Below are 22,500 nucleotides of genomic sequence, written 5' to 3' on the forward strand. Positions count from 1 at the left end.
TGCATTTATCCCAATCCGTGAATTAGTGAAACACACACAGCACACAGTGAACACAAAGTGAGGTGAAGTACACACCCAGAGCAGTGCTACAGGACACTTTAGCCGTGGATGTGGGCATAGGAGAGAAGTGCTCAACCCATGGGCGTAGATTTGTGTGGGGTCCGAAGGACGTATCCACACCAATATCAAATAATGACTGAAATGTCCCCACCAATATTCAGGTTGAAACGGGGAAAAAAGCGCCTCATGTGGTACACAAAAGTTAAACAATTTCCCACTTCAGTACCGCCACCCAAAATACGTCTTTGAGACAGGCCTGTTTTTTGATTGGCTTAGCTCCCTGTAGCCTATGTAATGCTGTCGATTAGAAGTTTTTGTCCCCACCAAAGCTCAGACCAAACCTACGCCCTTGGCTCAACCATTGTCCCCGCCCACATTTTTTCTACTGGTCGGGGATCGAACCCTTCGGTTACAAGCCCGAAGCCCTAACCAATAGGCCACGGCTGCCCCACAAACGGTGATGGTAGCATGATCAGGTACCATGATCAGATATTTCAATATTACAGTAATTTCCTGTGTATTAGCCGCATTGTGTATAAGCCGCAAGACAGTGTTTTTTGCAAGTTAAAAGAAACAAAACCATATTAATACCATATTAACTGCCCCCATGTATTAACCTCATAGCTGAAGAAATTTTGCAAAATCAATGTATAAGCCGCGGGCAGCTAATAGTTGGGAAATGATGGTGATAATACCTTTTATCTGGAATCAGATGTCTTTTATGGTTATGGTTATGGGATTTGGCTTTGGTCCTTTTACTTCTTGTCTACTGCATCTCCACATCTAGACTGTTTATTTTGTTTAGGAAATTGGCATCTGCTGACATTAACTGACAGTATTTAATGCAGTCATTTATTCTAGACTCTTGTTTACATTTGCATGAACCATTCCTGAGAGGCTTCAGCCCAGTGCATCATGGGAAACTGTTTCATGGTGTGACAGTGCACGTCAGTGTCATCCTCATGGAGGTGGGCCAGGGAACAGGGGGGACAGATACGGCAGCTATTGGCTCTGCTAGGGCCAGCTGGCAGGTCTCTGGTCTGTTGTCCACACACACAAACGCATACACACACACACAAACGCATACACACACACACACACACAAACACATTACTGAAACGATCGCCGTCTGCACAGTCTGTATGTCACCCAGGACGTCCCTGACACAGCTTGACAGACTTGGAGTCGGCACACAGACACACACACACACACTTATTACTGAAACAGTCACCGTCAGAGACGTCCTGGTTGACATCCCCTCAGTTTCCTGTTCTCAGGGGTTACAAAACTGGACAGGCCTCTCACATCGTTCACCTCCCTCCTCTTCTCTTTCCCCTGAATGACTTCATGAGCTCATATAGAGAACGTTTAGGGACTATTGAAACACCCTCCACATCTAGTCATTTAGCTGACGTTTAGCTCCAACAGTAAGGAAAGTAATTGAGGTAACAGGGGCGACAGGGTTTATAACCATAAAGGATGCTTCTGGGTCTGGCCAGGAAGAGGCTATTTTCTACACATTTTGAAAAGAGCTTGTTAGTTGGAGGCCCTGTGGGTCAGAAACGTGATGTCTGACTTGACTGACTTTGGAGCCAGTGGATTAGCGAGCTGCCGAGGGTGTGTGTGTTCTCAATCCCCAAATCTTGTTAGTTTCAAGTGATGGGTGTCAGAGGAACAGTCCGGTGTCACATGGGTCGATGACCAGATGAAGCAACACACAATCGTCACCCAACGATTGCTCCAAGCAAGCTTTTTTCTTTCTTTCTCTCTCTCTCTCTCTCTCTCTCACTCACTCACTCACTCACTCACTCACTCACACGCACGCACACACACACACACACACACACACACACACACACACACACACACACACACACACACACACACACACACATACACTCAAACTTTCTCTCTTTCCCTGTCTATCCCTCTTTCTCTTTTCCTCGATCAATGAGTTCATTGATTGCCTAAACTCATTCTCACAAACACCCTGCGATCTTTTATTTGGGAAAAGGATCCAATTAAAATAAGGTTATGCCGGGCTCCATCTCTGACACGTACACCAAAGATTACCACCTCACAACAAAATATTTGATCAATTCTTAACAGTTTTTACCAATTTACTCAGGTCTTCAAAACAATTCCAGTAATGGGCTCTGCTTTTTGCGAAGAGTGGTAGATCGGATAAAGTAGTAAAATTACAGAAAGCCATTGTTATTACCCATGATGAAAACCTACAAGATTTGTTCTGTCTATTACTAATAATATGAGTAAATAGTAATAGAATGATAGCTAAGTTAAATAGAAATGAATTCTCACACAATCTGATCTGTACAGCAGGAAGTGCATGGCTCAGTATGGGTGGATGTTTGTGTGTGTGTGTGTGTGTGTGTGTGTGTGTGTGTGTGTGTGTGTGTGTGTGTGTGTGTGCGTTTGTGTGTGTGCGTGTCTGTGTGTGTGTGTGTGCGCGTGTGTGTGTGTGTGTGCTTGTGTGCCCCAGTCTCCATCTCCTTTTATCCACTCATGGCTCAAAGCCATGCTCTAGTAGTCTCCCACACCTATGCCATGTCATCCCTTAGCAGGTGCCTGGTGTGCCCAATCAACCTCACAGCCATGTCCTGGTGCCCCCATACCCACCCCTGGGCCCTAACACCCCTTGTGTTTGTATCTCCAGTGGCCCATTCAACCTCATAGCCAGACCTTCATTAGTAAAGCATCCTGAATTACCATGTGTATGACTTGTCCTATAAAATGAAATACGCCTGCCTTGATTAGTGCCACTAGAGTCATCCATTTAACCTCATTGTCATGCGCTAGTTTCCTCATCGTCACCACCAGGTCCATCAGGTCCAGTTTCCTCAGCTGAAGATCACTCATACTGACTGAACCAACTCAGAGTCACGCACTGGCTCTCCTCCCCTCCACCCCCCCCCCCCCCCGCCCCCCGCCAGGACCCAGCTGTCCTCCCAGTCAGTATGTACGCCAGTATGCCCAGCCAACCTGACCGTCTTGATCCAGTGAATTATGCATGGCGCACTGGTTCTGCCCTGCTGGTGGATGGGAGCAGGGGTGGTCGATCGGTGCAGAGCGGAGAGGAGCAGAACTGAACTGCGTGTGTGTGTGTGTGTGTGTGTGTGTGTGTGTGTGTGTGTGTGTGTGTGTGTGTGTGTGTGTGTGTGTGTGTTGGCGCGGAGCAGAGCTGAACTAAACTGAGCATGCCCAGTGGCCCTGTGCGGCAGCGCTGGTTAATAGAGGCTGCTCAGGGCACCCCGGTAGTAATGAACTGGTGATGAGACGAGGAGGAAAAGGATGAGGAGGAGGAGAAGTGCGGAGAGGAAGGCCTCGGGCGGGCTGTGCCAGGACAGGAAGGACAGCAGACCGAGCGAGATGAGCTTTTTAGGGGCATCACTCCAATCCACCGCCAAAATTAGTTTTTTTTTCTCTCTCTCTTTCTTTCACTTTCTTTTTTTCTTTTTCCCCTGCTTCCTTCCCTTCTGCGGATTGCTTTCAGATGACATTAATTGCTCTTTATCCCAGATAGATGTCATAAAAAGGACAAAAAAGAAGCGATGTGAGATAGAGAGATGTCTCAGGGAGGACACCCTTTCTGCCGGGAGGGAGAGAGAGTTAGGAAGGGAGGGAGGGAAAGCATTTCATTTTGGGACTGATGAAGAGGTACAGAGAGAAAGAGAGAGAAAGAGAGAGAGAGTTTCGGGGATCATTCCCGCAGGAATCAGGCATGCATGAATTCAAATCTATGCAAAACTGCAGGCCGGATGCAAATTCTCTCAGCGCAGTGCAACCGCTGGGGTCTGCAGTGCCCATTAGAGAGCAAATTCTCTCACCCGAGTGGCAGGAATCTAATAAGTCTCATAACCATATTTCACAAGAGCGTTTTCTAAACAGCTAACGGCTCTTTTAACCCACTGGAGAGAAGGAAAAAAGTTAAAACAAACTAATAAATGCCTCTTGGAAGAGAAAGACGATTCTCAGATGGAAACTCTCCATATTAGGAATGGCACCTATTTGAATGGGCTAATTCATGAATACATTATGCTAATGAGCATCTCCTTGCACCTTGGAGAGTTCTTCACGCTATAAAAAATACAGATAAAGAATACAGAGATATACAGACAGGCCAAAGATGGCAAATTGCCAGTGTATATTATTTTCAAGAATAAAAAATATTCAGCATTTTTGTTATCTACATATAATGGGAAATATTGCAATATACAATACAACATGTTGGTGTTTGGTGGCAGTGGGCTTTGTATTGTGGTGATGCAGTGTCACATTCACAACAACCTCTGGGCTCGGAAGATGTCACCAGGTGGAAGACAACCTCGGTTAAGATATGCAAAGTGGCTTATTTTCCTCCGAAAATTGGATTCTATTCACCGGCCGTTTTATTGGGCTGTATCAGTCAAACTGTAGTTCATGTGATTATGAGAGAAGGAGAGAGAGAGATAAAGAGTTAGAGAGACGCAGAGAGAGAGAGATAAAGAGAGTTAGAGAGAGGCAGAGAGAGAGAGAGAGAGAGAGAGAGAGGTCCCGAGTGTTTAATAGAGATAGCTGCAGCAGAAACATGTGCTCTGTGAATGGCCACTATCTGTGTGGAGCTTTTCCCGGTACATGTCTTTGTTTGGCCATTGTCTGGGGCGATGTGATGTGCTTGGCAGAATTTATTAGACCCAAAAACGCTGAGGGGTCAGAGGGTGGCAGAGTGGGCTGCAGACACCTTAGCATTGGAAGAGAAATAGAAAAAGTGTTCATTTCTATCTCTTTCTCTGATTGACTGGCAGTCAGTTAGGACGTGTGCCAGACAGAGTTTATGGAACAAGCGAGCGCAGACCTCCTTCATTGTTATGGTTTAATTGGCATCGCAGTTGTTCACTCATACAATAAGGCGGCTTTTGTGTTGATGATTACACTAGCAGTCAGTTTGGAGGGATAAAGGGATTTTGGCTCAGGGGCACCAGCCATTTGGAAATGTTGGCAGGAGTGTTATATCAACATTTACAGTTGCACTAAAAAACGATTCAAACAAAATGTAAATGATTTATAATGGAAGATAAAAACAGCATTGTTCAGGGTTTTTGCCAATAGGGCAAACACACTGTAGGCTATTATTGTGTAACATAATCACTGATCTGTTCTCAGATTTGGAGTTAAATGATGTGTCTTACCGTATATCCAGTGACACTAATACATAATAACTTATTACTTATTTAAAATACATTACTTATTTAGAATTACCAATAAAACAAATCATGTGTGGAAACACAGTAACACATGCTCAAAGCAGGGAAGAAGGAGAGATAAACTTTTCCATGTTTTTATCAGGGTGAAAAAACATTCATTGGTCCTGTGTGTGTGTGAGTGTGTGTGTGTGTGTGTGTGTGTGTGTGTGTGTGTGTGTGTGTGTGTCTGTGTGTGTCTGTGTGTATGTGTGGACTGGACAGATAGCCAAATCTCCTTGTAGGCAGAGCTGTATCATGCTGTGTTGGCCTGGTAGCATAGTGGGGTTAGCGGGGGGTGGGGGGTGTAGGTTAGCGTAGCGGGGTTAGCGGGTTATGTGAGCATAGCGGGGTTAGCGTAGCGGGGTTAGCAGCATGTGTAAATCTGTATCTGTGTGCACTGTGATAAGGGCCAGCTCCTCATGGCTCAGACAGGCTGTGCTTCAGAGCACGCAGGACCACAGTCATTATCCACATATCATCACACAAGGACTCACAGCACATAGCTCACCGGACAGAGTAGACACGCACTCTCTGACACACACGACCAAGCATAATTGGCTCAGACTTACTAATGCACACACACACACACACACACACACAAACACACAAACGCACACACTTTATTTCTGAATCAACTCTCCACATTTTCGCTGTGTGATATACAGCATTTCTCATTATTTTCCAAACACACACATTGCAGCTTACTCTGCGAGTAATCCGAGATCTGCTGGACTCTTCAGCCTACTGCAGGGCCGCCACATCCTCATTAAAATTTCTACACTTTAGAGATGGAGCCTGCAGGGCAGGAGTGACCGCAGCACTGAGGCTCGGCGTTCTCTCCCCTCTGTACAGGCCAGAGAAGGGATTTGGAACCAACCGACAGAGGATGGAACACGACACACGTTTAAAAATAAATCTTTCAACTGCCATTCTACTTTTTTTTTTATCATTGTCCCATTTTAATCTACACTGGTATCTGCTGTGGCACACAATACAATTTCCTGTCAAGTAACAACCAGAGTAGATTATTTATCATGTTTTTTTCACTCTCTCTCTGTCTATCTCTCTATCTCTCCATATTTCACCAACTACAACTGATTTGTGGTGGTGCCACTATCATCTACCTTCTGTTTTCAATAGACTGTTTACTTTTAAGACTGTGTATTGTATTAACGTTACCAATCTGAAGTTTGAGGGGTGGGGTCTGTTCCCCCATTTCCCCTCCATGTCATTGTATATGTTGTTCTATTTCTCTTGCTTTGTGTTTTGTTATGGGAGTAAAGTCTGTTTCTCTACCCTGGGAACCAGAGACGAGGGGAGAGAGAGGCCCCACTTGCAGGGATACGCAAGCCTACTTCAGACTTTTTATAAACATATATACTTCTAACTGACAATATCATTTAGATACAGGCAGTATGTGTGTATACTCATTACCCAAATCACTTTTATTTGTAAAACGTATATATAAAAAAAAACAGGAGTTGACCCAAAGTGCTTTACAGTTGAGGTAGTTAAGATCACATGACAACAAAGAAGCCAAGGAGATTATTGGGGAATCTCTAGCTGGCATCTAAAACACTATGGACTTTTTCTGATAAGTTGGGTGTTTTGGCGTTGCTTACATTTCATATGGTTTTGACCTTTGGCACTCTTGGTATATACTGTAAAGGGTACTGTTTCAGGGAAATAATTCAAAATCTCAGAGAAGAGGTCATTGTTATGCTCGGTGCAATAGCTTGGAACACTGAAAAGATGCACCAAAAATTGCTGTTCAGAAATTCATGAATCCAACATGTCAGTTGTCCATAGTGGACATGTTTAAGCTTGTTGTCAGGCCTGCAGTGTTCACTGTAATTTGCTGGGCATGTCCAAACATGATTAAATGTGGCAAACAGAAAAAAACTACTATATCAACAGGAATGAAGAGTGAGAGGGGCAATTCCAAACATAATTAGCGGGCTGTGTCCAAACATGATTAAACGCAGCATATGGGAAACAGCATCAACATTCGCGGTGAATGAGGTCGTGGAGATTCAGGGCATGTGCTCTGTGTGTGGTGTGTGTCTTAAACTGAGTCTGTCGCTCTCGGCTGCAGTCGTGCGTTTGGTGACAGTGCTGGTGGCGCATCAGCGAGATTGGGGACAGCTGTCCCTGGATGAGGTGACAGGTCCTCAGCTCTGTGATGGCGAATGAGGGCCAGGGGGTAGAGAGTGTGTGTGTGTGTGTGTGTCTGTGTGTGTGTGTGTGGTGGTTTATGTATTTTATGTCTGAGATTTCACTGCATACTGTAGGCTGTCCAACTCTTGCAGTCTCATAACTGTCCTGCACCACTGGCCACATTCAAATTGTAGACCATACATCATATGGTATTAGAAACTGAATAACGGCTAAATCGGAATCAAAATTGTCATATAAACACCTTAATCGGAATTAAAATTCCTGATCCGATCAGAATTTTAATCGGAATGAAAGGTGATGTAGTCCGCTCCTATTTCGAATGAACACCCATGTATACGGTCATTCGGATTGACTGCTGTATCTTCTCAAGCAAAAGTAGGCAACAACGGCTATTCTGATCAAATATTCGAAAGCATTTGAGAGCACCTGATCGGAATAGAACGTACCCCATGACGGCATGAATTTTTCAGTCAGATTAATTTCATCCGAATGACAACAAATCTGTCCATGTAAACGTGGCTACTGTGGCATATGTTTTTGTCCAATATCCAGACCATGTCATATACACTATATCACGCAACATTGCACACATTTCCGATGAAAAACCTAAATGTAATTTACAGTAAAACATGCAGGTATGATTAAAATCCAAATGTTAGTATTAATATTGTTAAATATATTACTGTAAGAATAATTAAAATGCTTCTTTGGATCTGGAGATGTTGTAGTTGTCAGAATTGACTATTTGAGTGATAATGAAGCAAAGAATTGAAAGAATTGTGAATAAGCTTTATAGTCTACTGTATTTCTCCTGTCCTTGTCCTATGCAAGCATCCTTTGTTTATCCTTGAATTCAATGAAAGCCTGTCTAGAGGCCTTTTGCCTATCACCAGGTGTGAAATGTTAATGTTTGTAGACACAGTGAGGGGTCAGGCCTCTGAAGGACTTCCCAGGAAAGGGGGTAGTTTTAATTAAAAGACAATAGAAGCTGACCAGACCTGATGAAGGCCTAATCCTCATCCCCCCTTTCTATTGCATATTCAAACTTGGGTTGGACCTAGAGGTCACTCCTTCTTTTGTTTGTAACATAAAGTTAGTAGACTGTTTCTGTATAGTCAGAGAATACTGAGAATACTGAGAATACTGGTGAAATCCATGATAGGGTGACACAAACATGTACCTCTCTCCCCTGGATCCTGATATTCCATCGTCCTGACTGAGTCTTAAGAGAAATATGGTAGTAAAAATATACTATCAGAGTATGCTGTGGAAGCAGGTCTTTGTTAACAGTGCTGCTGGGAAATATCTTCCCACAAATTCTTCATCTGTCACTTCTGGAGAATAATGTGAGATTTGTCTGCCCATCAAAAATGTAGGTTGGGGTGAAATGATGGGTCAGAACCATCAAAGGACTGCTTTTTCTCACAGACAGAAAACTACCATCAAAAGCATCATGCCCCAGGGTCAGATGTGAGATTCCTTCGCATTTCCACCAGCGAAACTTTGAGAAAGTTTAGCAGTTTAGTCATTATCTGTGCTCGCGTGTCCACAGCTGCAGTGAATGTTTTGACAAATTGGAGGAGCATTCTGGGTAAAACGGAGAGAGCAGATGAATGGTTTCAGGACAATTGGCAATTTTTTCTCCCTCACAGATAATAACTGTCACCTCTCAGATAGCTCTGGGAGAGTGGCGACCGAACCAGACACCACCCCCACCCACACCACCGCCTGCAATCCCCATGTCACATCCACCCCCAATTTCCCCCGCAAGCCATTGACAGGTCGTCAGTACAGCCCCTCAATTCATTTGGGCCCCTGGTCTGGCTGACATTTTGCCATGCCTGGCCTAGTGTTCATCCTCATCACACTCACTCTATCTCTCTCTTTCTCTCTCTCTCTCTCTCTCTCTCTCTCTCTCTCACACACATACACAAACACACACACTGAGCCCCTGTCTGCTTCTCTGACACTTCCATTACCCCAGAGAGACATCAACCTCAGGAAGGACCAATGACAAACATACACACACACACAGTATACATCCGTACACACATCCATAAACTCCCTCCCTCACTTTCTTTCTCTCTCTCTCTCTCTCACACACACACACACACACACACACACATACACACACACACACACACACTCACTCTCTGTGCTTGGCTAGTGCTGGACAGCCCTCAGTTTAATAGGAAAGACTGCAGGTCCCACATCCCCTTGGCTGAGGAGCCCAGAGGGCTGTGTGTGGGTGGCTGTAATCATGCTGATATGATTTGCCATGCAGCACATGTTGCTGTAGAGCTGCATCTGTAGTCTAGTCTGTTAGTCAGGGAGTCTGCTAGTCAGGCTGTGTGTGTGTGTGTGTGTGTGTATGTGTGTGTGTGTGTGTGTGTGTGTGTGAATGAGTTTTTGTGTGTGAGTGTGTGTGTGAATGAGTTTGATTGTGTGTGTGTGTGTGTGTGTGTGTGTGTGTGTGTGTGTGTGTGTGTGTGTGTGTATGTGTGCGTAGTTGGTCCTTCCCCAGGCTGAGTTCTCCTGAGGGTGGTGGTAAGGGGTAGGATGGAGAGGAGGGAGATGCGGAAAAGTCGATACAGAGATTTGATTTTGTTACGAGTGTATGGCTGGATCAATGAATGTAAACCCTAGTGAAGCACATTTCATATTAAATCTGATTCCATGCAAAAAGATGCAATGGATACATCATGTTAGGGACTACCGCAGAGAGAATATGATTGTAAAGATTTTGCTTCGGTTAAATGGGAAAGTCGTGGATTGTGACCTTCTTAAAGAGCTTAGCTCTACAAAGAGAATTGAGCTCTAAAACAAATCCCTTGATACACTCCCCCTCTCTCTGTGTGTGTGTGTGTGTGTGTGTGTGTGTGTATGTATGTATTTGTATGTTTGTATACTGCATGTGAATGTTTTTTGTCTGTGTAGGCCTTCACATGTTTGTTATAATGTGTATGTGTGTATTTCTGTATGTAAACATGTTTTGTGTGTGTGTGTGTGTGTGCGTGTGTGTATGTGTACAGTATGTTTAAATGTATACGTGTGTATTCGCCAGGTGCTGAACGTGAGCCTGCTGGAGGGAGCACAGGTGACGGTGGAGGACCTGGGGGTCCTGGAGCCATCGGCCCTGGCCAACGCGTCCGCGCTCAAGACGGGCCTGGTGCTCCGCAGCTCCAGCAATCAGATCTCCATCCGCCTGAGCAGCGAACAGAGGCAGCACCCCGGGTCCATCACGCTCCGATACCAAGGTACGGACGGGCAGAGATTCTTTACAACAGGTTCATCAGCCGCCTCTGGTATGGGTCAGCCTTCAGATCGGACATGCACTCCAATTCCATCACGCTCCGATACCAAGTTAACGGTCGGGCAAAGATTCTTCAGAACAGGTTCATCAGTCGTCTTTAGTATGGGTTAGAGTTCAGATCAGACCTGAACTCCAATTCCATCACGCTCCGATACCAAGTTACGGTTGGGCAAAGATTCTTCAGAACAGGTTCATCAGCCGTCTCTGGTATTGGACAGCGTTCAGATCTGCACTGGATCTGTCTGTCCCTTGTCAGGTGTGTGATTGGCCCATGATTGGCATGAATGCAGTCCTGCTAGTATCTGCTGAACTGCAGTCAGGGGGAGACTTCAGTACATCTTGTCATTCTTACAGGAATAACAAAGTGAGAGCTGATGCTAAATATGTTAGGTCATTTAATTGTTCCCATTCAACAGTATTCAGCAGTGTTCTACCTTGTCGTGTTCAACTCACGATACAACCTATCCGTAGCCGTGGGAACAGAACAAACAGTACTTGTACGAGTGCCCCTACTTGGATACAATAAGAGCCTACTTGGATACAATAAGTCCCTACTTGGATACAGTGTGTGCAAAAAGTAGGTTCAGAGAAAAAAATGGTCATTACAACAGATCAAAGTGTATATTATGCTGTTTGAAAAGAGACATCTTAATGAGCTGTAAACTGTGTGAATAAGGCTTCAAGCCCAGTAGTAGACAATAACATACCATCTGTCATATTTCACTCATCTCTTCACAATGGCAAAAGCCTTTAATATCTTGCATCTGCATTCTGCTTTTGTTTGTGAAAAGTCTCTTTTTGTGAGAAAGGCAATAGTCTGAAGAGCAATTACATGGGGTTAGCACTGCGCTAATGCACTTTTGTAGAGCTTTCACTGTATAAAGACTTCAGGACCCATTACTCTGTAGCTTCACACTGAGCAGAGATGCAAATCCTGTTGGTGGGAAGCTGGCTAATGAACTATGACAAGCTTCTGTGCAACTCAAGAATTATATTTCCCTTCCTCTTCATCTATTTGCCTTCGTTTCCCCCTGCATTTTTTTTGCTTTGGATCCATAGCCTTATCAAATAACCTGAGGAGTTTAAAGACATTCCGTATGGATATGAGTGGTGTCTATGCTAGCATTACAAAACAGGTTAATGCCCTACGTGTTTTCAGTAAACTAAAGGTGGTTCAAGGTAGCTAATGACTTGGGGACAGATTTAACCCCAGTGTTGCAACAATCCGTCAGAAGATCATGCCCTGGAGTCACACAGATAGGCTACTGTGTTGTGGCACACTGTGTTGTGTTGTGTTGGATAAGATGTGATAAGGATGTCACGGGACAGAATTAGAACACTAGAAGGCCCAACTTTGGCTGTATTTGCCAGTATTCACTATCAGAGTAAGGACAAAGCTCTGAACCTACAGTGTCTGCTGAAACCAAACAGGGGTTGCAGTTTTCACAGAGATGATTTACTCTGTGGAAGGAGAGCTAGCCTAATCAGCATGGTTAATGTAGTGTGGCTGTCAATGGCATCAGGTTCATGCCTTGGTTTCTGTGTGGTTAAAGCAGGGGTGGGTTCAAATTCGATAACCACAGGTGAACATTCATGGTGAATATATTTTCTCTGAACAGTTTGATTTGAACGACTTGGTGTCAACATTTCATTTTAACGGTAACCGTTCGGCCAGCTCCACTGTATGTTTGTTGAGAACTACCTTCTCAAGCTGAGAAGCCTGAGAGCCTTGTTTGTCTAAATTGAATTGCGACCCTTAGTCCAGCACCCATGTTTATGTAATAATAATAATAATAATAATAATAATAATAATAATAATAATAATAAGCTTTATTTGTATAGCACCTTTCATACACAGAATGCAGCAGAATGCTTTACAGAATGCAGCAGAATGCTTTACATTTGGAGCACTTAACACAATAATAGAGACGACCAGAGTTTGTGTTCACAAGCGTTCACAGTGTTTGAAAATGCTCATGGATGTGTCTCCGTCTGTTGGCTATTTTGAATGCTCTTCTGGTTTGGATCTGCTGGGTCTTGTGCCGTTTCTGCATGAAAGAGATTCATTGACCTCTGCTGACGCCACATAGAATAGGCCAGAGGGGAGTCTGACAGACAGCCCACACCGCTGAGCCTTGCTGTGGAAATGACTGCCTCTCTATGACAGGAGCGCTCCGAGACAATACAGTGACGGCTCTGCTGGACTCCTGACGCGTCCTTCTGCTGCTGTTGAGTCCTATATGAGTGGCACTCCACTGAGGAAGACCACACACACACACACACACACACACACACACACATAAACACACACACACACACACACACACACACACACACACACATACTGTAGATACAAACACACACACACACACACACACACACACATACTGTAGATACAAACACACACACACACACACACATAAACACACACACACACACAAACAAAAACACACACACACACACACACAAACAAAAACACGCACACACACACACACACATAAACACACACACACACGCACACACACACAAACACAAACACACACACACAGTCACTCACTCACGGCTGCATCTAGTGTGCTTCAGTCCAAATGCAATTTAAGCTCTCGCAGGCTGTCAAATGATCGTCAGTCACAAAGACGGATCAGCAGCAGGATAGATGAGAGTGTGACAGACTGATGATCCGTTTGTTTCATTCTGATTAAACCGCTTCTAGGAAATGAACAGCACATGAATGAATGAATGAATGAATGAATGAATGAATGAATTAGTGGATGAATAAATAAATGAATATGTGAATGGTTGCCAGTTCTCTCAACTAAACAAAGGCAGGCAAACTAGCAAGCAGTACACATTAAAGAGTATTTCAGTAAGATGCATAAGGGATTTGCAGCTGAAATGCAGGATCAATCTATTTAAAATAGAACATTTCGTAGACAAGGCAAGAAAACGACCAATTTCTGTCAAAATTAGTATCAACCCACCTTATTCCTGAGCCAAACATGATCATTGCCATGACACTTCAGTATTCCGAAATTTCTTGCCAAAGCTGCGTGGTATTAATTTTAAATAGTTTCATATGATGGTAGTCTGACTAAAACCCATGTACAAGTCTGTCAGTCAATTCAGTACAGAATTGTCAACATTTCGAAAGAAATAAGTTAAAGAATATTCAAGTTAGCTTACTGAGACTGCACTGTTATATATGTAAACAGAATGGACAGAAGATACCGGAAATAGCAAATAGGTGTCACCTTCAACACTACTTCATACTCACATTCAAACAGAGGTGTAAAAATCTGACTTCAGAGAGTAAAAGGCCTGCCACATTTTGGTTCCAACTATTCACTTACAGTAATCAGCTGATTCTAATAAGCACAATTCTTAAGCCAGGTAGATCAGCCAATTAGTGAGATCACATGTGTTAAGCACACAGGTAGAACCAATACATGGCAGGACTTTTACTTTCTGAAGCCGGACTTTCTCTGCATTCAAAACATTCTGCTGTTTTTCAGTAGGTGTTCACTAGGACTGTGCTACAGTCCTGTGAATGCTGAATTGTTCTTTGATTATTGAGTAAGGGATAATGTATAGAACGCCGGTCATTATCGGGAAATAGGTCCCGACAGGGCGCCCTGAAGGGACCTATTTCCTGATAATGACCTGCGTTCTATACATTATCCCGCTTATTACACGGTTACTTGCCAAAACGAAACAAATTAAACTCCCCATGATATGACTCTTTAGCCTACATAGCCTAGGCTATAGCCTATTTGTTATCGTTTCATCGTGGCTTTTGGTGAGAAACAAATAGTTCGCAACAGCACACGCTAAACTTGAATCAAACATTCTTTAGAACACAGCTGATCAACCGTCTGCTTTCACTTTTGAATGAAGTTCCAGTCCTTGCGTAGTAATATGAAAGACGTGAATTAGAAGCACAAAGCCCATTTTCCTTGACAGCGGTCTGTTATACTTAGCAACGGTCTGTTAATGAGATTTAGCAGACCACCAAACGTTGGGAAGGCCCATTCAAGTGAATGGAGCATTCTGCAGCACTCTATTGCTCCCCCTGTTTCTTCACCATACTAAATGTCACCAGCAAGAACAAACTCATTAAAATCTCACACTTAGCATCCAAGATAATACAGCTTGTATGGTGTTGAGGAGGGAGGGAAACTGGGGGGGGGGGGTATATGTGATATGTATGAGGCTGTGTATATCCTGCATGGAATGTAATAATGATGTGTGTGAAAAAGAATATCCTTATAGGACAATAAAGACTCTATAATATAAGAGCCGTGTAATAAAGGCTAGTAAAGACTAGCCTGGAAATATCCAGACTCTCGTATGTACATTTCATTGAGCGGAAGTACGTAGGAGGGCGGAGCCAGGCTAAGTAAAGACCTTCTGTGGATCAGGAGGGCGGGGTTCACGCGCATATGAGTCTGACTACAGCTGCCTCATAATCCCACAGAGACGGATGTGTATCCGATTCAATCTTCAGAGCGGAGATTTCATCTCTCTGCAGTGTAAAGGGTAAACGCGTCCTAATGTGTTTTCCATGCCTGTGTGTTCCAACACTGTTGTAGGTACTGGCAGCACTTTATACCATGCTTTCATTTGACCACTTTATTGGTTTGGAAAATTGCCTCGGAACTAAATCACTTTCAACAGGTGCCTGATAAGTCTTGTTTAGTGTTGTTCGGCAGCTATGTTGGCTCATGAATTAAAGCTTAGTCAATTTTTACTTTTTACTTTAGCAAAATTAATAGATTCCGTTGTTGCATGCACACATACACACACACACACATACACAAACTACACATGAACATACCAGCTCTCCCTGCGCGCTTCCTCTCTTACTCTCTCTTACACACACACACACACACACACACACACATACACACCTCTTTTCCTATGCCTCGGCTGCAAATATATCTGTTTGATACATTTGCGCAGTCCTGCCGAGGGAGATGTGTCCACTTTATCTGTGTCTGACCTTCACACACACACACATAATTGAAAGCCTGGAGAGAAATGTGAAGTGAATGTCACCACTGTGGTTGAGATTGTTCACTTTGTCCTCATCCCCCGCTTGCAGTGCTGAGATTATCATGCCTCCTCGTAATGGGGTGTGAAATATGGGAGATGACAAGCACGGGGGGGGGGGGCAGGAAATGCATCTCAGTGTGCCATAATTAATATCTGTAAATCACTTAAAATGTTGAAATGACAAGGTAATGAAAGCTTTGATAAAGAAAGCTGGCATGGGCTTGTGTTAGTGTGTGTACATGTTTTTGCACTTACTCACCTCATACAATTCCTTACAAATGTACAAATTATTCTTATCCAAGAAAACCTTCAGCAAAGCTTTGATTCGTCATCATATAGCAATCACAGATTAGAATGCCTGTTCCAGTGAGAGTGGCTGACATTTCTTTAAATGTTTACAGTGTACATACAGTAGAACAACAGACAGAAGGATTACGCCGGTAAATCGTATTTCAAACCCGTAAATTGATGCATAATAGATAATATCTGTTTTGTATTACTCAACAGTGATGTGCAGCATGGTGATGCATGGCACAGAGCACAATGCTTCATAATCTGTTTATGATAAAAAGGATAGGCATACCTCAAAACATGTTGCATAGTGTTACTTGCAGTTCATTTATGGCAGTCATTTTCACACTTCATTTTTCTTACCGTCTGATAATCCTTCTATTTTGTTTGTCTATATACTTTTAGATTATTTTGTTGTTATTTTTTGGGCTGTATGTGTGTATGAGTGTGTGTGTGTGTGTGTGTGTGTATGTGTGTGTCCTCTGCCCATTTTGTATTCTGTACGCTCCACCTTAACCCGTCCAACACAGAGCCTGTTGAACAGAGCGCTGTGCTGTATAATTAATCCATCCGCTGTATCATTAATACATGGAGGCCAGAGGGGAGGATGCATCTTGTATGAGATCATGTAATATCCAGCGGTGTTAATAAAGCACTCTAATGTGTCAGGGAGGCAGGGCAGCACCTGTGTCAAGTCCCCCGGGAGCAAGAACGAGCTCCGCATACCCAACGAGAGAGAGAGAGAGAGAGAGAGAGAGACAACTCTTATCAGAGACCCTCCCAGGCAGAAGAAATGGCTTTCTGAGATGCGGCCTGAGGACACAGGGCCATGAAATGCACCAGCGCACACTAAACAACTTGTGAATTGGACATGAAGTGCTCTTTGTCCCCCTGTCGCCCGACACAAGCACACGCAGCTCATCAGCATTGCCCTCACACACACACAAATGCACAGCGGCCTCGTGGAAAAATGGCCCCTGTTCCAAGCTGACTCACCGCTTGATTGTGTACCGTGGGATTGCAAAGGATCTGAATTCAGCAGGTGACACTCGGAGCAAGCCTTTGGACAAATACACACATGAAGAGAGTTTTGAGTTTTGTCCCTGAGTGTAGAATTTGGCAGTATAAGAATCAAAATGGTGACTCTAGCGCCTTAACTTGTAAAGATATATGTACTTACATACATTAAATATTGGATTCAAATTGTTTTATTTACTGAAGTCACTGGACTTTATTCACTTGTCACTGAATCATTGGATGGAGAATATGCCTTATACTCCTTTGAATTTGGGACTTGAAGTGATGCACAGATGTCATGTAACCCAAGACACAGTTGATCTGTGCATCATGTGACCACCTTTTGAATAATTGATAGTGAAGGCAATTAGAATGTCGGCCCAAAGTTGGAGACAATGCAATGTAATATTATTTCAAAACCAGGTAACTCAGGAACAGTTTATTGTACAGAGGCATTATACCTTTGGATTCGGTAAGGTCTGCTGCTAATTTAGATGTACAGTTTGTCGTGTGTCGATTGAAGAGTTTGTGTGCTATTACACTGAGAAGAATGGGTGTGGAAATGAATGCAGAGGTGTCAAAGTTAATTTTCTCACAAAACGTTTATCACATGAACTAGGAACCAGCACCGTTGGACAGCTGAAGTTGTACAGTTTCAGGTGATATGCGTGTGATGAGTACTCTGTGAGCCATTTAACAGAGGAGAATGGGTGTGAATTCGGACGCACTTTGCGTCCTACGGCTCCATAGTGTTTTAAACCACACACGCACAGTCTCCACCCCATTACTTTCCAAGAGAAAACATTACTCGCAAAAATCAATATTGATCTCGGTGGGGGATAGAGATTAAGTAAGGGAGAAGAGAGGAGAGCCATAACACAACGGGGCTGTGGTGTAGTATCGATATGCACGCGGCCAGGTTAAACGCATGCTCGTAATGGTCAGGAGCTCGATAAAGCCTGTTCAGGGAAAATAACACTGCACCGCTGCTCAGCTCATCACAGAGCCGACGACAGCTCTGACAGGAACTCTTTGGCAATACTTACAGGAACTCATCGGCTTCCCTCTGCCAGTCCTGAACAAATGTGTTGAGCGCAGCTGGATCAATAGTGAAGCCCTCGTCTGAGAGGTACCATACGAGGTGCTATTCATTCAGTCTGGATCCATTACATATCACAGTGATGTCTCTACAATGATGAGACCTTTGTAAAAATCTCATCTTTTTGCCTCGAGGAGGGATGCCCTCAAGGATGGAATGCAACACTATTTTACACCAGGGTGTTCGGGCCAATTTATCCATACTTTTTGTTTATTTAATGTCGTCTCCCCCTGCTGGTTCTTCACACACAAGACAAAACATACCTGCAGGAAGACAATATAGACTGACAGGAAGTGCAGCCTAGGCAGGTGCTTCATTAGGGAAAACGCTAGTCGGCTGGAGAATGAACAGTTTATGACCGCGCCATTTCACATTAAGAATATAAGAGTATGACCTTAATTTCATTGATTTGCACTCATACACTTTCTTGGATAGTTGTCAGTTTCACACACACACACATACACACACACACATACATACACACACGTGTGTGTGTGTGTGTGTGTGTGTGTGTGTGCTTATAATGCCCATAAGTCTTTGATTTTACAAAAAAATATTCACTCAACTTTGGCTAGTTTTCCTCAGTGTCTTCCTCTGAGACATTGTGGACCCAGGGAGGGTAATACACGAGATGCTATTTCCCTCCTGTTGGCAAATAACAACAGAGGCCCTTCCATTAGCGTCTGCTGTCTGCAACCCCACAGCCTCCCAATTTTCCCCACTGTTCTCCAACGCTCTCATTACGTGTAATAGCAAAACAATCAGGCTTTATGGTCGGGAAAGCACCCAGGCGCTGTGGAAATGACAGCCAGGGAATGGTGCTTTCTTAATTCCTGTGAGATTTTTGAGACATTAAGCGATGCCTCCAGTGGTTAGCACAGAGCTGGGGTGGGGTGTATGTGTGGAAATGGTGGCCCATTAAAGTTATAATGACAGCAGTAGGGTTTGATGCAATAGAGCTGCTGCAGTCGTGTCTCAATGGGTGAATGGGTGCGTTCTCCCTCTGCTCTGCCGGCATGGCTCGCCGATTTACTGATGCGGAAAAGAAGCCCTTTTCATCACAGAGGTTGAATTTACCAGGCTGGGGCCTGTGAGGGCGGGAGAGAGAGAGTGAAAGAGAGAGTGAGTGAGTGTGTGTGTGAGAGAGAGAGAGAGAACTTGGTAAAGTAAAAATCAATGCTGCTACAATAGCCTGAAACCACACCATTGGTGCAACAATAAATGGCACAATTCACTAGCAGTATATAAATCAGACCATAACTGTCTGTTAGTAGAAGATTTGGCCAGCAGACAAATAGAATGGAGAGGGTATGTTTGAGGTGCTTTGGAAATTGGTCTTATTATGAACAGTTAGTCTTTTTATGGCACCAAATCAGCAAATGGCACTTTCAGCAGATGAAATATTGTTGGAGTATATTTAATCATTGTGATACAAGCGGAAAGATGCCTTTTTTTCTGTGGGATGTACTTGAGAGGGAGGGGAGTTTTATTTTATTGACCATTAGAAACAATAGTGCAGTAGTTTAAAACCTTAAAACAGGTTTTAGTGTTGGTTTTTATACACAAGGAGGCGAGAATGGGGGGAAAGAAAGAGGGGAATTTAGTGAATGGACTTAAAACATGGTGATTAAGTCTGAATATGTTTGGAATTCTTGATTAGGCCATTACTCAGTGTTGACCTTAAAACACCAAATCAAGGACAAAATATTCTCAAGCAAGTGTTTAAAAATGACATTTAAAAGGATTCAGTCATGTGTCTCATCTAATTGTATAGTCAATTAAGCCCCCCCCCAAAAAAAAAGTCCAATGCTGTGAGGTTAATTATGTTGGTGGGGTCAGTGACTTACATTGCATACCATATAGAATATCAAATGGAATCTCTAATCAGCATGTGGCATGTATGCATTTTAATTGAAGATCTGGGGCCGTAATGGAAATGCTGGACAAGGTGCGAACGGAACTGAAAGTCGGTGCGAACGGAACGCTTGAGTTACGTGCCTGGTGCAGCCTGCCTGATAGGGCCTGGCAAGCAGCCCAAGGCATACCAGAGGAGGTGCAGGCTCTGCATGGGATGGGGGGAGGGGGGGGTGGAGGTGCTGTGGGGGAGGAGGTGTTTCTTTAGAATCTCCATTCCTGACAAGGCCACATCGATCTGTCAACCTGGCGAACTAACATTTGCTGCCCTCCACTCCGGCTGATGTTCATTCCATTTAAGAGAGCCAGAGGAACATCAGCCCTGGGAGCGGCAGGCCTGTCTGTCTGTCAGTCTGTCTGTCTGTCTGTCTGTCTTCACAAATGACACTGACGTTGTGTCCAGGCAGTGAAGTTCATTTGAAGCGCTATCATGAAAACACTTTCCTGTGTGATCATTCATTGAAGAGGTTGTTGACATTTGCTGTGTCATGACATCAAATGTTTTTATCTCCATAAATAAAATACATTTACATTTATTCAGTTAGCTGACGCTTTTATATAAAGCAACTTAAAACAATGTTACAAGGAATAACATTCAAGCTTCAATGACCTCAGGTAACAATTACATACTACAACAATAAATGGTAGTACCAGAGGGTGAGAGTGCAGAAGTTTAAGAACTAGTCAAAGTGAAGTTGTAGGTGATAGTGGTACTGGTAGAAGTATGAAGAGGTAGAAGTAGAAGGAGGGAAAAGGGAGGGAGGAAAGTGCATGGTAAGTGCATGGTAAGTGCATTAATCAATTTTCAAATCAATTTTGTCTCTTCTTAGCCTTCGTTCTGAGCTGTGGCCTTCCAAAGAGGCCCGCCAATGGTGAGGTGACTGTCAGCAGTCTCAGTGTCGGAGGGGAGGCCTTCTTCTTCTGTCTGACTGGCTACCAGCTCCAGGGCTTCTCCTCGCTCACCTGCCGCAATGCCACCACCCCCTACTGGACTGGCAGAGAACCCAAATGCCAAGGTAAGAAGGGCCTGTGTATGCCTGTGTGTGTGTGTGTGTGTGTGTGTGTGTGTGTGTGTGTGTGTGTCTGTGTGTGTGTGTGTGTGTGTGGTATGTTCTGGGGGTTGTGTATAGTTTTTAAAAGGAACCCAAATGCCAGGGTAAGAAGGGTCTGTGCACCTACCGGGGCACTTTATTTTACTGTAACAGTTCATCATTTGATAGTCACTTTTTTTATTCAAAATCCAGGGAGTTATTGTTGACACCAAGAACAAAAAAGGCACACTATTTGTGTATATTTATATATATATAGTATATATAGTATAGTACAACTTGTATGTGAATCCAAGAGTTCTGCAAGACTGCCTGTAAGCTACACCTGTTAAATCACATGAATCCTCTGAGACAATAAGCAAGGTGCAAAGACAATAACCAAGGTGGTTCAGCGAGTAGGCCTATTGTGTAATATACTGTTGAAGTAGGTCTACTGTTTTGTTTTTTTAGTTAGGTGGTCCGTGATTTTTTTTTATTGGTTAAGTGGTCCTTGGTCTGAAAAAGTTTGAGAAACACTGATTTAGGATGCAGTGTCCTATGAGGGACATGTCTTCAGACACACTGCAGACTGCACAGATAAGAGTAAAGACATGAGACTGGTCTGGAAAGTTCAACCGTGAAAGTGTCTCTGGGCCTCTGTCTGTTCCCTTGCCCTGGAGAGGTCCCTGATCATGCCAGATTAAATCAGCCAAAGCCAGGGTAGAAGGAACGCTCTGAGATATCAATGAGTCAGTGAGATGTCTTAGATGTCTTGTCAGATATTTGGAGAACTCACAGAGGCCAGACGGAATGTCAGTTCAGGTAAGTTTTTATTTGTCTAGGATGAAAACTAACCTAGATATCATAAGCGTCAATAGACCCTGTGGTTAGTGTACCGGTAGCAGGTTGGAATCATGTGCCCATTAATCTAAAAAGTCTCTTCAATAGCAAAATCATTCCAAATATGGACATGAACATACTGCATTGTTTGGAACTCAGCATGTCACAAATACATAAACATTCTAAAAATACTACAGTATTACAGCCCTGAAAGCCATCATGTCGTGCACCCAGACAGGGAAACTGACATTGTTGATTTCATTAATATAAAGAGTGGACAAACTGTTAGTAGTTAAAGGCCATACTTAAGATAAGATAAGATAAGATAAACTTTATTGTCCCTCAAGGGGAAATTTGTCTTGGGCTGCACAGTGCATTCACTGTGAACAACAGTGATCTGATGCCAACCCTGGCTGTGCCCGTAGCCTAGTCAGTGCTAGTGGGCACAATGGGTGTGTTTTCAACTCC

General features: G+C 43.6%; 1 protein-coding gene across 1 annotated transcript in view; it reads left to right on the plus strand.

The window, feature by feature from the left end:
- Positions 1-22,500, plus strand: part of sez6a (seizure related 6 homolog a) — an 81,848-nt gene that overhangs the window by 36,087 nt on the left and 23,261 nt on the right. The window contains exons 5-6 of the mRNA XM_076274911.1: positions 10,543-10,735; positions 20,995-21,180. Of these exons, the coding sequence (XP_076131026.1) occupies positions 10,543-10,735; positions 20,995-21,180 (379 nt within the window). The remainder of the gene's footprint in view (positions 1-10,542; positions 10,736-20,994; positions 21,181-22,500) is intronic.

The sequence above is a fragment of the Alosa pseudoharengus genome, unplaced genomic scaffold, assembly GCF_046254945.1.
Source record: "Alosa pseudoharengus isolate Yale_2024_CS ecotype anadromous, Long Island Sound unplaced genomic scaffold, YU_APseudo_1.1 YU_APseudo_1.1_scf_8, whole genome shotgun sequence".
Lineage (NCBI taxonomy): Eukaryota > Metazoa > Chordata > Actinopteri > Clupeiformes > Clupeidae > Alosa > Alosa pseudoharengus.